Here is a 13,204-nt window from a genome sequence, read left to right as displayed (position 1 = left end):
GATTGGGGTGGAGGAAGCATCATGATTTGGGGCTGCTTTGCTGCCGCTGGGCCTGGGCAGCTATCAAGTTTACTGAGAAATAAATCTACTACAGAATTGTTTCAAACAATCCACCTTTAGTGGCCCAGTTAAGGCCCAGACCTTAACCAAACAGATATGTCGTGGAATGACCCAGAAAGTCATTCACACCTGAAGAAATTGAATGAATGTTATGCAGATCTGATCCACAGCTTCTGGAAGAGCTTGTTTGAGCTTGTTGCTGCCGTTCATTAACTTCTTTATTTTTCACTATAACTTTTTACTGATGGGTGTGTTCAGTAAAGAGACAGAAATTGTGCAGAAAACCAGGTGATACCAAAGAGCTCCAATCTCTGAATACTGCAAAGCGATCAGTGACTGCTGGGAGAAAAAAATCCTCTGGTGGTGTCGAATATGTGACCCCCACCCTTGATTTCTAATGATATGAACCGTTTCCAGCCATACAACTGGAGGTATGTCTTCCGTTTACCCGCCCCCCCCCAGACAGACCTTCCTTTGACCGGGTTATACAGCAGGGTGGACCTCACACCACACTGTAATGTGCCTCACCTCATGAGAGAAACATCCAACATTATATATTAAAATGAAGGTAAAGGTTTTCTGGTAATGGAAACATCAGGAGCTTATGTTACTTGTGAAGTTGTTTTCCCTTTCACATCAGTTCACACAAATGAACAGGTTGAATCTAATGTGTTTTAATACTGACACAAACAGAAATGTAAAAACAACAATTTGTTGTTTTAGGGGTGCTAAGTGATGGTAGCTAAGCTAGGCTAAACACATGCTGACCGCAGCTCCATACTTAATACACAGATAACAAAGGGGTAAAGGCCATTGTATGTGATATTGTACTTTTTATCGTGTGATATTTTTTAGTATTAATGTTACGAAACACATGGATCACTTCAATTGAACAAATCTACATGACCTACCCTCTCCTTGGAGCAGAGATGGGTCCAGCAGCTCCATCATGTACTGGATCTCTGTGTCCAGCTGAGGCATGTCACACTGAGCCACCACATAGGTCAGCATGGGCAGGAAGTCATCAGCACCGTACATCCTCCCTGGACGGAAACAGACAGAGAGCAGACAGGCAGGTAGGTGTGGTGGCCACACAGGTCAGACAGACATAGCGACGCTCATAAATAAACAGAATCTGAAGCTATGACTGAGGTAGGAGAAACGAGAGTAGACTACATCACTATCACCTCACACTTTTCCATACCTGAGTTATCCTGCATGATGGTGTAGATGAGTTTGCACACACGCAGCAGCAGAGACACCTTCTTCTCAGGGGAGTACATCTTCCTCATGTTTAAAAACTTGTGGCGGATCTTCTCAATCGCCACGGCGTCAGGGGGCACAGCCCCATCCACCCCCAGCTCTTGGGGCCTTTTGGTTTTAGCCAGGGCCAGGTTCTCCCTCAGCTGCTGCCAGGCTCCACTACTCACCTTCAGAAAAACAGACAAACACAGGGTTAAAGGAGTCATTCTGGGAAACATGCTTATTCGCGTTTTTGCTTAGATGTTAGATGAAAAGATTGATAACTCTCATAGAGATGGATTCTATTTTGATTTAATTATGATTTATAAAAAAGGTTAGGGTCAAGCAGTCACTCTTACAATTTAAGGTAAATAAGTCCATTTTCTCTCACACAAAACAATGCATTGTACATTATGTGTGATTCTTATCTTGTAAAGGAAATTTTCCTTCTATTTATGATAATGAGGAAAATTTCCATCTGATTATTAAAGGCGTGCCAACACATTTACCACTAAAAAGACATCTGTTTAGAGTGCAGTGATTGATGTTTCACTGTCAAATATCATGTTTGTTCCCTTTTTTTTTATTTCTACAGTTGAACAATTTCTACAGCAAACACAATAACCTTGTAACATAATAAAGTCCTGACCTGGAAGTCATGTAAAGCCACCTCGATCATGCTCTTCAGAGGCTTCAGGACACATTTGTGCATGGCCTTCTCCAGCACCTGGTCTGTACGCACGCACGCACGCACACACGCACACACGCACGCACACACGCACACACACACACACACACACACACACACATGCACACGCGCAAAGATAAAAAGAGAAAGACATTTTTGATTATTAATGCACACCAGTAGATAAATAAATTATTATTTCTCCAAGCAGATGATTTATAAAATGCAAAAAAAAAAGTTTAACAACTGAAAGTGCGTCATCGTGTTTTGGTAAGACTAAAGTCTGGAAATAACAAAACTGAAACAGTTCTGTCAGTCACTCTGTGTGACTGTGTGGTCCACACACACTCTGTTTCTCAGTACATTATGTCCTGTAGGTGATAGAAAGTCAGCTGACAGCCAAACCATAATGTGGTCATTAACCCTAAAATGAAACTGCACAGAATCTAAGTCTCATTTGTCAGTGATATAAATCATGTCCTTTATATTGCACTGCAAATACTGTTACAGAGCATTACAGTAAAGTGATCATGGGCCTGTTAAAGGAAAAGGCTGGATTTCTTATATATTGTTCCATTGTTGTTATTGTGTAGCGGTTTTGACCAGTTTAATAAGTCTGATTAAAAATCCAGCCATACAAAGGTTTCATGCATATAATCACAGGAGAGTAGAGTAGAAAACCCAAAGAACCACCTATAATTCTTTCTTGAATGATAAACATAGTCTAGGAACCAATTTTGTAATTTTTAGAACAGCATTGGAGGTGCAACAATTTGCGGATTAATTGATTAGTCAATCAAAAGAAAGATGATCATCAATTATTTTGACAGCTGATCAATCGTGTCAGTCATTATTCTGTTAAATATCAGACAAGTGATTGTTCCAGGTTGTCACATGTGGGGTTTTTCTTATATGATAACAGAATGCATATGTTGGGGTTTTGGGCTGTTGGTCGTTTAATGATGTCACCTTGGGATGGCCTTCTATTCACTGTGTTTCACTTACTAAACGATTAATTGAGGAGATACGCAGCAGATTAATCGATAATGAAAACAAATGTTACTTGTTGCAGCCCTAAACTATTTATTTAAAATAAAAATTTAGCATTTGAATCATTTGTGATTCCTGGCTTTCAACAACTTAAACACAATTAATAAATAACTAACCTCAGAGTTTGACATTCAAAGGAACTGAGATGTTTTACCAGATTGATTACACATTTGCCATTAAGCTAAAGGACAACCTGAATGTTTAGTGTGTTGCCCTTTGAACAGTTAAAGATTTGGCTGATTTGCTTGAGGCTGACCTTGACAAAAAAACAGATATTTTACCAACCTGGAACCCGATCAAACATGGAACTCAACCCCATTCACAAGTACACCATTCATTCAAATGACATGCAGGAAAAAAAAAGTTGCATGTGGATCTGACAATGGCTCCATCTGTACCTCAGACCTACGTCCATAGGCTTCAAATAATTTCCTGCCTACCTCAACTATGTCCAGCATTTCACATTAACACAATTGTGTCTTATTGTTCACTGTCAGCGCTAACACAGCTATTCATGCTGCAGAGGCATCATCCGCAGCCTCCAGGCAGTGTTTATGTCATGCGTATGCAATGAGCTACACAGAACAATATACATGTTTTGCAACAGTGTGGATGAGTGAGCGTGCACACACAGGAATTACGTTCTTCTGGAGAATTTCTTTGCCTTTGTGGTTGGTTCAGAGAAACGCCAGAGGAGCGCACTAAAAAGCAAACAATCCTCCGCACGCAACACTTCTGTTCAAGAAATGCTGTGGGTCACCTGAGGTAAGGGCTTGGCTGTCCTTTATTGCATGCTGCTAAGACAAATAACTCTAGATGCATGAACACAGGGAGGCCTGAGGTGTTTACAGTGGCTGGACAATTCCATCAGATATTCATGTGTACACAAGGAGGGGTACAGAGACTATTAAGGACGCTTTATTGGTCATACTGTACACATGGGCACACATGCACACATTTTCTGACTACGGACTTCCTGATTCCTTCCAGAGAGGCTAATTTCCTTTGTATATTGAGCGATGTTTTTTATTGGGCTTTATCTGGGCTACGGCCTGTTCAAATACTTCCTTCAACTGCAATAAACTGTAAGACAGAGACAGAGAAACACACACATACATCAACATACACACTAGCTAGCACATAGATACACACACACAAAAAAAAAAAAAAACACTCAAAGAAATGTACATGAGAGTAAACTACGTGATTTACAACCCAGAAATGAGAAAGCCTTTCCTCTTCATCCACATCCTCTCACGGCCATAAGTCAAGGTGTGTGCTGACAGTCGAACTATATACTCAACATACTCCTAGTTTCCCTTTTTACTAAAGAGTCGGACTTCAGAGTTAAACTGAAACATTTCTTTCTCAAGATGTCAGACTTTGAGTCATAACGTAATCCCACTCTTCCCAATCTCTCTGTAAACACTCTGAAAAGCAGCACAGACACCAGATTGTCCGCCTCCTCATAGTCCTCAGATTTGTTTTGATTTTCCAGGGAAAAATTAATATCTGTAATTTTGTAGGTTGCACAGACAAACTAACCTACTCAGCTATATCACATATAAATTTCTCTCATTACAGTGTCAATAACACAACTTAAAATTCTAGCTCGGATAAAATCGTTAAACTTCACATTCAAAATGACTTTACATGTCTTCACAGTTCCGCTCTCCAAAGAGAACTCTTGTGAGCATGAGATGCTTCTGTGGTCTGTTAGCAAAGCCAGAGTGGATCACTTCTCTGTCCCTGAACAAGGCTTTGCTGTTATTGTTTACAATGAACAAGGGATGTGAGATGTGTGCAAAGACATACTTACATATTCATGCAAATGCTCTAGTCCACAATAATCTGACTGCAATGAAACGACCCTTTGATAGTGCTGCACATGTCTGCAAACTGTATTTGTACTATTATCATCTGTTATCTGAGCATATCGAGGATTATCATCACTATCCTTAATGGACAATATCAACAAATTTTATATACTCCACTAGGATAAGGACTGGGATGTCCAAAGTGAAGACCAAATGTTAACTTGCTTAAATGAAACTGCAATAAATCAGAGACCACCTGATAAAAGAATAATAATACAAATCTGACCAGACATTCAAGGGTCAATATCCAGCCACAATAAAAAAAAATATATATAGTTAAATGTAATCCCTGTCTTTCTAAGTGATCCTCAACTGCACTATGAGTTTCTGCCAACGAACAGCTGCCAAGAAAAACTCATTGGTGCACAGCACAATGGCATTTCTGTAAATCAACACCTGTAATGATCCAGACTAATATGGAAAACTTCAACAAGTATGTCTCATTCCCAAGACACTGGCGAGCCTGGGCGCCCGCTGAACATTGTCAATGAATGAAGTCATTTTGAAATCCTTTTCTGAAGCAATAGTGAAGAGGTTTTACTTCTCAAATTATACTGGAATGGAAACGTGTAGAGAAGTGAATCCTGTCATAGATGGGATATGACCAAAAATCACACATGTGCCTACGCATACATGCGTGGCCAACAGATGTTTCATCAAGGCAGAATAAACAAACCCACTGTGCACCCGACAAATCTCAAAAGCTTCGTTAAACTTTACGGTTTCCGAGATTCTCAGTGTTCTTGTCCGACTTACCGATCTGGTCCTCAGGTATGAGGGACTCTATAGGTGGGTCCAGCTCCGAGCTCTGCCGCAGGTAAGCCTTCATCTGCGTCATAAACTGCCTGAGAGTCTGCAGAAAATCCATCCCTGATGTGTGACAGCCTCGGTTCTCCTGCACAAAGCTGATGTAGTCATGGACCAGGGAGCCAAAGTAGGAGCTTTTGTCCCTGGACAGCTCAGCAATCCTCTTCACGGCCCGTCTCTCCGGGGTCATGAGGGAGCTCAGCATGCCGCTCACCTTGCGGAAACGTCCCTTCAAGGCCCTAGGGAGGATAAAGGACCCCCCACTCAAACTCACACCAACCCTTCGCCTCCGCGATTTAAAGGATGGACGGAGGCGCATTTCTAGATCTGTCTCCAAGCCGACCCCATAGTCCTCCTCTTCGTCTTCTTCCCCATCCTCATCCTCTTCACTGCTGTCCTCTACTGGCTCTTGGTGGTTAAGGTGTCGAGATGGGCTTGGGGCAAGGCCCAGGGAGAATCCCGGAGACTGTGAGTATTCCAGTGAGTCAGAGGAAGAAGTAGACATGCTCATGTCGCTGAGCCGCTGGCGCCCCCTCTCATTGGGACTGGACGAACCCCTAGCATTATTCTCCAACAGCACATCAGCAGGGACAGCAGGCGGAGGATCGCAGGGTGGAAGCTTAGCACGAGACAGGGCCTTGGCGATGGTCTCATCGTCCAGTGCGATGTGGCAGCGGTGGGCTTCAAGATCAGGCTTCTTAGGCCTCGGAGGTGGTGGGTTTGATGGCACAGGGATCGGTGAGCTGGCAGTTTTGGACAGGCTGCTGTGCTTGGCGCCCATTGGTGGTCGAGCTGGTGCTGGGCGCCTGCTGGGGGACTGGTGTTGCCTTGCAGCCACAGCAACAGCCTCTGGCATGCTCTTGGGTCTGGTGGTAGCTGCTGCTGGAGGCCCAGGTGGAGGTGGAGCAGGGCGGCGGCGTGGCATTGAGCGAGGGGGAGGGGGGCGAGGGGGCGGGGGCCTTGATTTGCCGTTCAGTTTGATCTTGTCCGCGTGTTGCTCGCTACCTTCGCTGCTGCTTAACGGCTTCACAGAGGATTTCTCCGCATGCTCTAGGTCGCTATCGGACTTCACAGCATGTGAAGGAGAATGGTCCTCGGAGTGGTGGTGGTGATGAGTCTGGAGAAACAGTGGGTTAACAAAGCACAGAGGACCACTGGAATGTCTTCGCTCCAGATGAAAGGAAGGTGGAGGAGCGTGGGACCGTAGGGTTGGTGGCGCACTGTCGCAGTAAGTGGTGTGTCTCTGCTGTGACCCTCCGACCTCCCTGTTCCTGTTGGTGCGCTGGGGGCTGAGGGTACGGCTCAGAGGGCGACAGGGACGGGGGGAGGTGCGACGCTGATTGCACAGGGCAGAGTCCCAAAAGCCTGCAATACACAGACATAGAAGGGCAAACATTAACTTTAAGCTACACATACTTTTCAAAGTTCCCAGAAAGACACTATCCTTAGACAACAACTAGTCTTCAAGTAAAGCTCAGTTAAAGAACAGATGTAAAAGAACAAATACATTCTCAACCATTTCTTACCAACACTTCAGATGTTCACTCAAAGTTTTCCTTACTTCTCTTTGCCCGTCTTTTTGCTTGTGTCGTGCGTCTTGCTGTTGGGAGAAGCACCGTGAGTTCAGCTCCGTGTCTCTTAGGTCTGATTCACTGGATGCCGACACACACCCAGAGACATACAGAGGGAGTGACCCATGCTAATCACAGAGTGGGAGGGCATACACCACTCGGCACACAGTTCCAGTTCCTCCACTCCTGCTTCCTGCTTTGTTTTCCTCTCTCATAATTCTACATAGGGCTGTAGCTGTAGCTTCCCTAGCTGAGTTGTTTTCTTGCCGTCTGCAAACCTTATTTATATGATTTTCTGCCTCTCTTCTTTCCTTTTTCATATCAATGCACTTTGTTTTATAGTTACAGCACAATGATAGGAACAGGCAACAAATCATAGACACTTAAAAATATATGCAGTCATTGTCTAGTGATTACCGGTCCTGCAGCCTAAAAATAGAAAAGTTAAGTCTTGCATTCCTGGGGCAGTATAGACGCAGGGTCCAGCTGACTGCCAGTAGAGCAGTTTCAGATCTGCCTGTGGTATTCTTACTGGTCCATGTGAGCAACGAGAACCTGACACTGCAGCGCAGCACTGCACCAGGCAGCCCTCCCTGAATAACACATTTAGTACTGACTGACCTTACTATAGCACATGCTGATTCTTCATTCTTCTTCTTTGTTTTTCCCAGTTCGTTTGTGGCCAGGACAGTCCCTAATACCAGTAGAGCAAAAACCATTAAGGAGAGGTGGAATTACTGTACTAGTATAAAAATAAAGTTCTGCCAGGACAATTGTTGCAGTTTGAGGGGGGGGCACAGTGCCTGAATAACTGCCTAAACAATCTTCAAAGGCCAACAATCTTGCTCTTGGACAATCGGATGGATTTCTGGTATGTGAATAATTTTGGCAGCTCCATGGTCCAATTTCCCACATGGCTACTGTCGAATGATCAGTGATAAACTCTCGTGAACTTGATTTAATATTACTGGAGTGGTATTTTACATGTTGTGGGTAAAACTGTGGTCTAGAGACTGCTGTGATATAAAACTGAACTTCCCTGCAGAACAAACAGATCATATTGTCATCTGCCATCTGTGGCTCCATAGCTTTGTATTTTTTCCCTTACTTTCCATTCATTGTAGAGTAATGCTGTCATCATGAGTAATGCAACGCTGGCATCACTCTTTTTGTAAAGACAGTTGAGGATGTGTCTGTATCTGAATAAACTTTACTGGAGTTGTCAGTGGACAAAACCAACCGGGGGTTGATGTGATCCATCAGTTTGAGCTTTATGTTTCTTCAGGTCGATTGACAGACCAATTTAAACTTGTAGTACTGTGAGTTAACACGACATACAAGATCAATGAAAAGTGCACAATGTCTTCCCAGCTTTAGAGAAAAGAGGTTCACAGCAAATATAACTCTGTTGTATGATGGGATTAGTGATGTGGTAGATAAAATGTACTGATTTTATAAGGACAACATGTTAATATGGGATAAAAGCAAACAGCATCATCAGCAAATGAAATGGAAGCATATCAGAAAATGGAGGGTTTTGGGAGTGCAGAGTATCATGGATGTTCACCACACTGTATAAAAAATACTGACAGAGACATTTGATTTCAGTGACTAAAACACTAGCAGTACTATGCTATTAGTGCTATATCAGCAGCTCTACAAGGCTATAGGCATGGTGGTTTTTGAGTTTAATGCTAATGTTGGCATACAAACATGCTCACAGTGGCTACTAAACATACTTCTGTTGAGCAGGTCGAATTTACTATGTTGACCATCTTATTTTAGCATGTTAGCTTAACTTTAGCAATGAATACAAAGTACAGATGAGGCTGATGGGAATGTCACTAGTTGTTTTTGGGTATTAGGGCATTAATAAGTATTAGACAAGTTTAAATTTTGGCTTTATAACTGCACTAAATGGAAGGTCAAGGGAAGATGAATGTCTACAAAATTTCATGGCAATCCATCTAATACTGCTGTGATATTTCAGTCTGGGACAAAAGTGATAGTCTGACCAAACAACTGACATTGCTACGCCTTGAGTCATGCTGCAAACATGGCTAAAAAGTTGAATCCTACCCTCACAAGCGATATCCAACTGATAAAAGTATCTATGATAAAAGTATCAGTTAAGAAGTTGAATTGGCTCATAACACAACACCCTCCACGCCCTCTGTGGAGGCAAATAAGGTGCACTGCCATATTCAAATGTCTGAAGCTCTTTGCAACATGTGTTTGTGTTTCACATGTGCGTGCCCAGATTCCCCAACATAGATCAAGGCAGTCTGCTTTTTGTCTTTAAATAGAGGCTTTCCAGTGGAGAAGGGGAGTTCCCCTTAATGAATGTATGAGTTTGCTGAGAAAGGCTCAGAAGCCGGCTCACAGTCGAAGGATTTTTCTGCCTCTTCCAGTACTCGTCAAATGTAAGAACAGCAATGAACAGCTCAGACTAACACCCACTTCCATTCACAGGAATGCAGGCATGCAAATACAATGACAGAGTTTGGTGTTTGTAAGTAGCTATGACACCAGATTACTGCACGCTACGTTAGCACTCACACTTACGACACTTGTGTGTTTTCACACATGTTTGAATGTGGTATGTGCGTTTAGATAGCACACAGCCCACTGTAGCTTTCCACTCGCCACTCCCTTTACCCCCACACTAAGCACTGAGCTATGCCGTAGGCTTCCACTGTAGGAAGCTGACTCACTGCAGTTTCACAGCAGCTGAGACTAGAATAACTTGACAGAGATGAAGTGACTAAATCTGCTGTGAAACCAGACCCGAATGGTCAGCGTGATTTCACAAAGAAAAATAAACAAATGTGCACACAAATAGTCGTTATTTAATCCCTCTTTGCTTTTTTTGACTGACTGACTGCATGTTAAAGCACAAACAGGCAACACAACAAGGGAGTGTGGTATATTAAACACATACAACTATCTTTAATCTACTTTTAGTCCAGTCTTGTCTGTAGCCTATATTTCTTCTAAACTTACCATACATTCTTACAGTCCTTCCTAGCTGCCGGCCTTTCCTCTCAGTTTATTCCACTTCAGTTTGAAAACCGCTGTCCGGTGAACAGAGTGATCATTCATACATTTTGATGTTTTCTGTATATGTCAAAATTGTGTCATGGTTGCGCAGTAACCCTCACTATAAACAGTTTATGATGCTAACCCATTTGGTATTTTGAAGCTAACTAACATCTGACAGTTGGAGTTCACTGACACAAACACCACATTCTTGAACTGCAGTATGTTATTGAGAAAGCCGGATGATGAATACGCAAACATGAGCCTCACGAATGATTTCTTCCTTTAATTAAAAGGGCTGATTGGCAGGCAACTCCCCAAACAAACGCACCAAAACAGTCCTGCAGTTCTACTAGCAGAAAGTGCTAATGTTTTACAAATAGTGACATTTTGTCAAATATGGTTATTAAAGTCGTTTTATTCTGCAGTAACATCTCTGCTACGGAGCCGGAGCTGGAGCATGGAGACGATTTCCCTAGCTTAGCATGAAGACCAGAAGCACGGAGAGGCTTGTAGTAGCATGTAGTCTGACTGTCAAAAATCCTCCTACTAAAGCTGAATACTTTTTCATTTGTAAAGAACCACACCAGCCCAATACTTTTGTGTGTTTGTTCAGCGTTGTATTGTAGGTTACCAGATGAGGTCTTTGAGTGCAGGTTTTTCTCATAGGTAACTGTACAGATGAAATTGGAACCAAACCTGGCACCCGCACTGTAATAAGACTCCAGGTTGCACACCAAGAAATAGTTACACTGCGTAACTAGATGTCGATGTTTTTTATTAACAAAACAAGACACATCATGTATTATAATAGGCTTTTGAGGTGTTTTTAAACATTGGAGAAACCCAGGCTGTTTCCCCCTGCTTCCAATCTTCTTGCTAAACTGTAGTTGACTCCCATCTCTAGCTCCATACTTAATGCACAAGCATTATTAAATCTCTAAATGTTTTATTACACAAGTGCAAGTAACATAAACTGATGGCTGCCTGAACAGGAGAACACCGATCTAAACATGGTTACATGCTTTGAAAACTTGGCAGTGCGTTGATTTGTAGTTCAAACTTGGAAAATCACCAGCACGGTGGTTCAAGATGAGCGCTCCTATACAACTTCAAACCAGGAAAGTAATAAAAGAGGCTACCTGCTCCAAGCTGTGCCACCTCCTCCAGTTCTTTCTGAGTTTTGGCAGATGCAATGGCCTCTGGGAGTTTGATGGTGAAAGGCAGGACATCCCTAAGTTCAGGAAAGACAGGCAATAAATATGAAATAAATACAAAAACATGATGGGAGAGACATTTGAACTATAAGAACATGAAGTTTGTTATGTTTAGTGAGTCTGTCTCATGTGGTTCGGGTTACAGTGCAGTGTGTCCTCATTGTAAAGCCACAGGTTTAGTTGGCAAACAAAACCTGAACACTGGCACACAGAGAAGTGAAAACACTCTCAATCACCACCGATATAAACATGTTGACACACCCTTTGTTTCCATTATAAAGTCAAAGTTATGAATCTCTAAAGATATACAATACACATATGCTGGGGCTGTGAATGTGATTTAACACGCTGCTCAGGAAAAATTCAGAGCATTTGTGAAATGTTAAATGTCTGTTTGATTTGAGGTCCGTCTCCACAGTCAAATCCAGTGTCGTGTTTGTTATTGCTTGCGGCGCGATTTCCCTCTATTTCCTGTGTCTGTCTGAGTCTCCCGAGCTGGCACGAGCTAAAACAAGAAGTGAGAGCCTCGGGCAGTGAGAGCTGACTGCTTACTCAACAAACATTATTTTCCACAGAGTTTACAGCCACAAATCACTCCTCATCACAGAGCAAAACATGGAGAAGCTGGGGATGTGACAGACGGACAGACAGAAAAAGAAATGGTGTTCGTTTACCTGCTGATACAGTAGAAAGCCACGAGGCGAAACAGATCTGCAAAACTTATCCCAGATCCTTCGAGAGAGAAAGCTGCAAACAAATGAAATTACAAATGAAACTACAGTCTATTCTAGTCTATTGATTTTTACATTTGTTTATAATGAGTCATTGTTTGAAGCTGCTATTAGTAACTTTTTGCACATTAGAAATCAACATGATATTACATCAGTAGCAAAGATAATAACGTTAATTCACAGCATATACTTATTTTTTTCATTACGTCATTGTTGCAGGTCATGGCAGGGACAGTTACCGGGGGTGGAGCCATGTTGCTTTGGAGTAGCGGTCTGATGCAAAGGTGGGGGCAACAGCCACAGCTGGGGGGGGATGGGGGGGCGTGGGGGGGTGGGGGGTCATGCTCCAACTAAAAGAGAAAATGGCTGGAACTGCAACTGGGGGCGGGGCTTGGATTGTCACTAGAGATGGATAGTACACTGGATCAGTACACTGTAGCTACAGTAGGTGGGGCCATACTACATGGGCTGTCGATCTTCTGCTGTCGCAAGGAGAATGGCTACAACCCCCACTTAGGTCAGGCCCAGGCAGGGTACCATTTGAGACGGCCTGGACCGGCACTAGGGGGTGTCTGCAGCACTATGGGGAGTGCAGGGCTGGGGCTTGGCGATGCTGGACTAAGGTGGGGTTGTCACTGGGATGAAGCCATATTGCTTGGGGTGTTTCACTGAAATGTCCTGCACTTTTTTGCAAAACCAGAGGCAACATTAATCAACTGAACAACCATGTCAAAAATGCTGTTACTGGAATGAAAACCCCAACCTCAAAGTCCCCGAGCACCATGCTGTCAAGCTGCTGCACCCTCCACTTAGCATACTAGTCATCACACCTTTCACTAGTTGACTGTTTTAGTTTTACTGATTTATGTATTACTGCTGGTTTGGACGGACTGAAATATCTAAACTATGTGGCGGATCGCAATGA

General features: G+C 43.0%; 1 protein-coding gene across 3 annotated transcripts in view; it reads right to left on the bottom strand.

Annotated features, from left to right (window-relative positions):
* LOC130166231 (ras and Rab interactor 2-like) overlaps positions 1 to 13,204 on the bottom strand; it is a 36,067-nt gene that overhangs the window by 3,584 nt on the left and 19,279 nt on the right. For all 3 annotated transcript variants that reach the window (XM_056371679.1, XM_056371680.1, XM_056371681.1), the window contains exons 6-11: positions 12,223 to 12,295; positions 11,474 to 11,565; positions 5,671 to 7,086; positions 1,952 to 2,034; positions 1,265 to 1,490; positions 972 to 1,103 (exon numbers count right to left, since the gene is read on the bottom strand). In XM_056371679.1, the coding sequence (XP_056227654.1) occupies positions 972 to 1,103; positions 1,265 to 1,490; positions 1,952 to 2,034; positions 5,671 to 7,086; positions 11,474 to 11,565; positions 12,223 to 12,295 (2,022 nt within the window). The remainder of the gene's footprint in view (positions 1 to 971; positions 1,104 to 1,264; positions 1,491 to 1,951; positions 2,035 to 5,670; positions 7,087 to 11,473; positions 11,566 to 12,222; positions 12,296 to 13,204) is intronic.

Source organism: Seriola aureovittata, chromosome 3 (assembly GCF_021018895.1).
Source record: "Seriola aureovittata isolate HTS-2021-v1 ecotype China chromosome 3, ASM2101889v1, whole genome shotgun sequence".
NCBI classification, from domain to species: domain Eukaryota; kingdom Metazoa; phylum Chordata; class Actinopteri; order Carangiformes; family Carangidae; genus Seriola; species Seriola aureovittata.
Note: the sequence above shows the minus strand (reverse complement) of the source record. Positions and strands in the feature narration are given on the sequence as shown.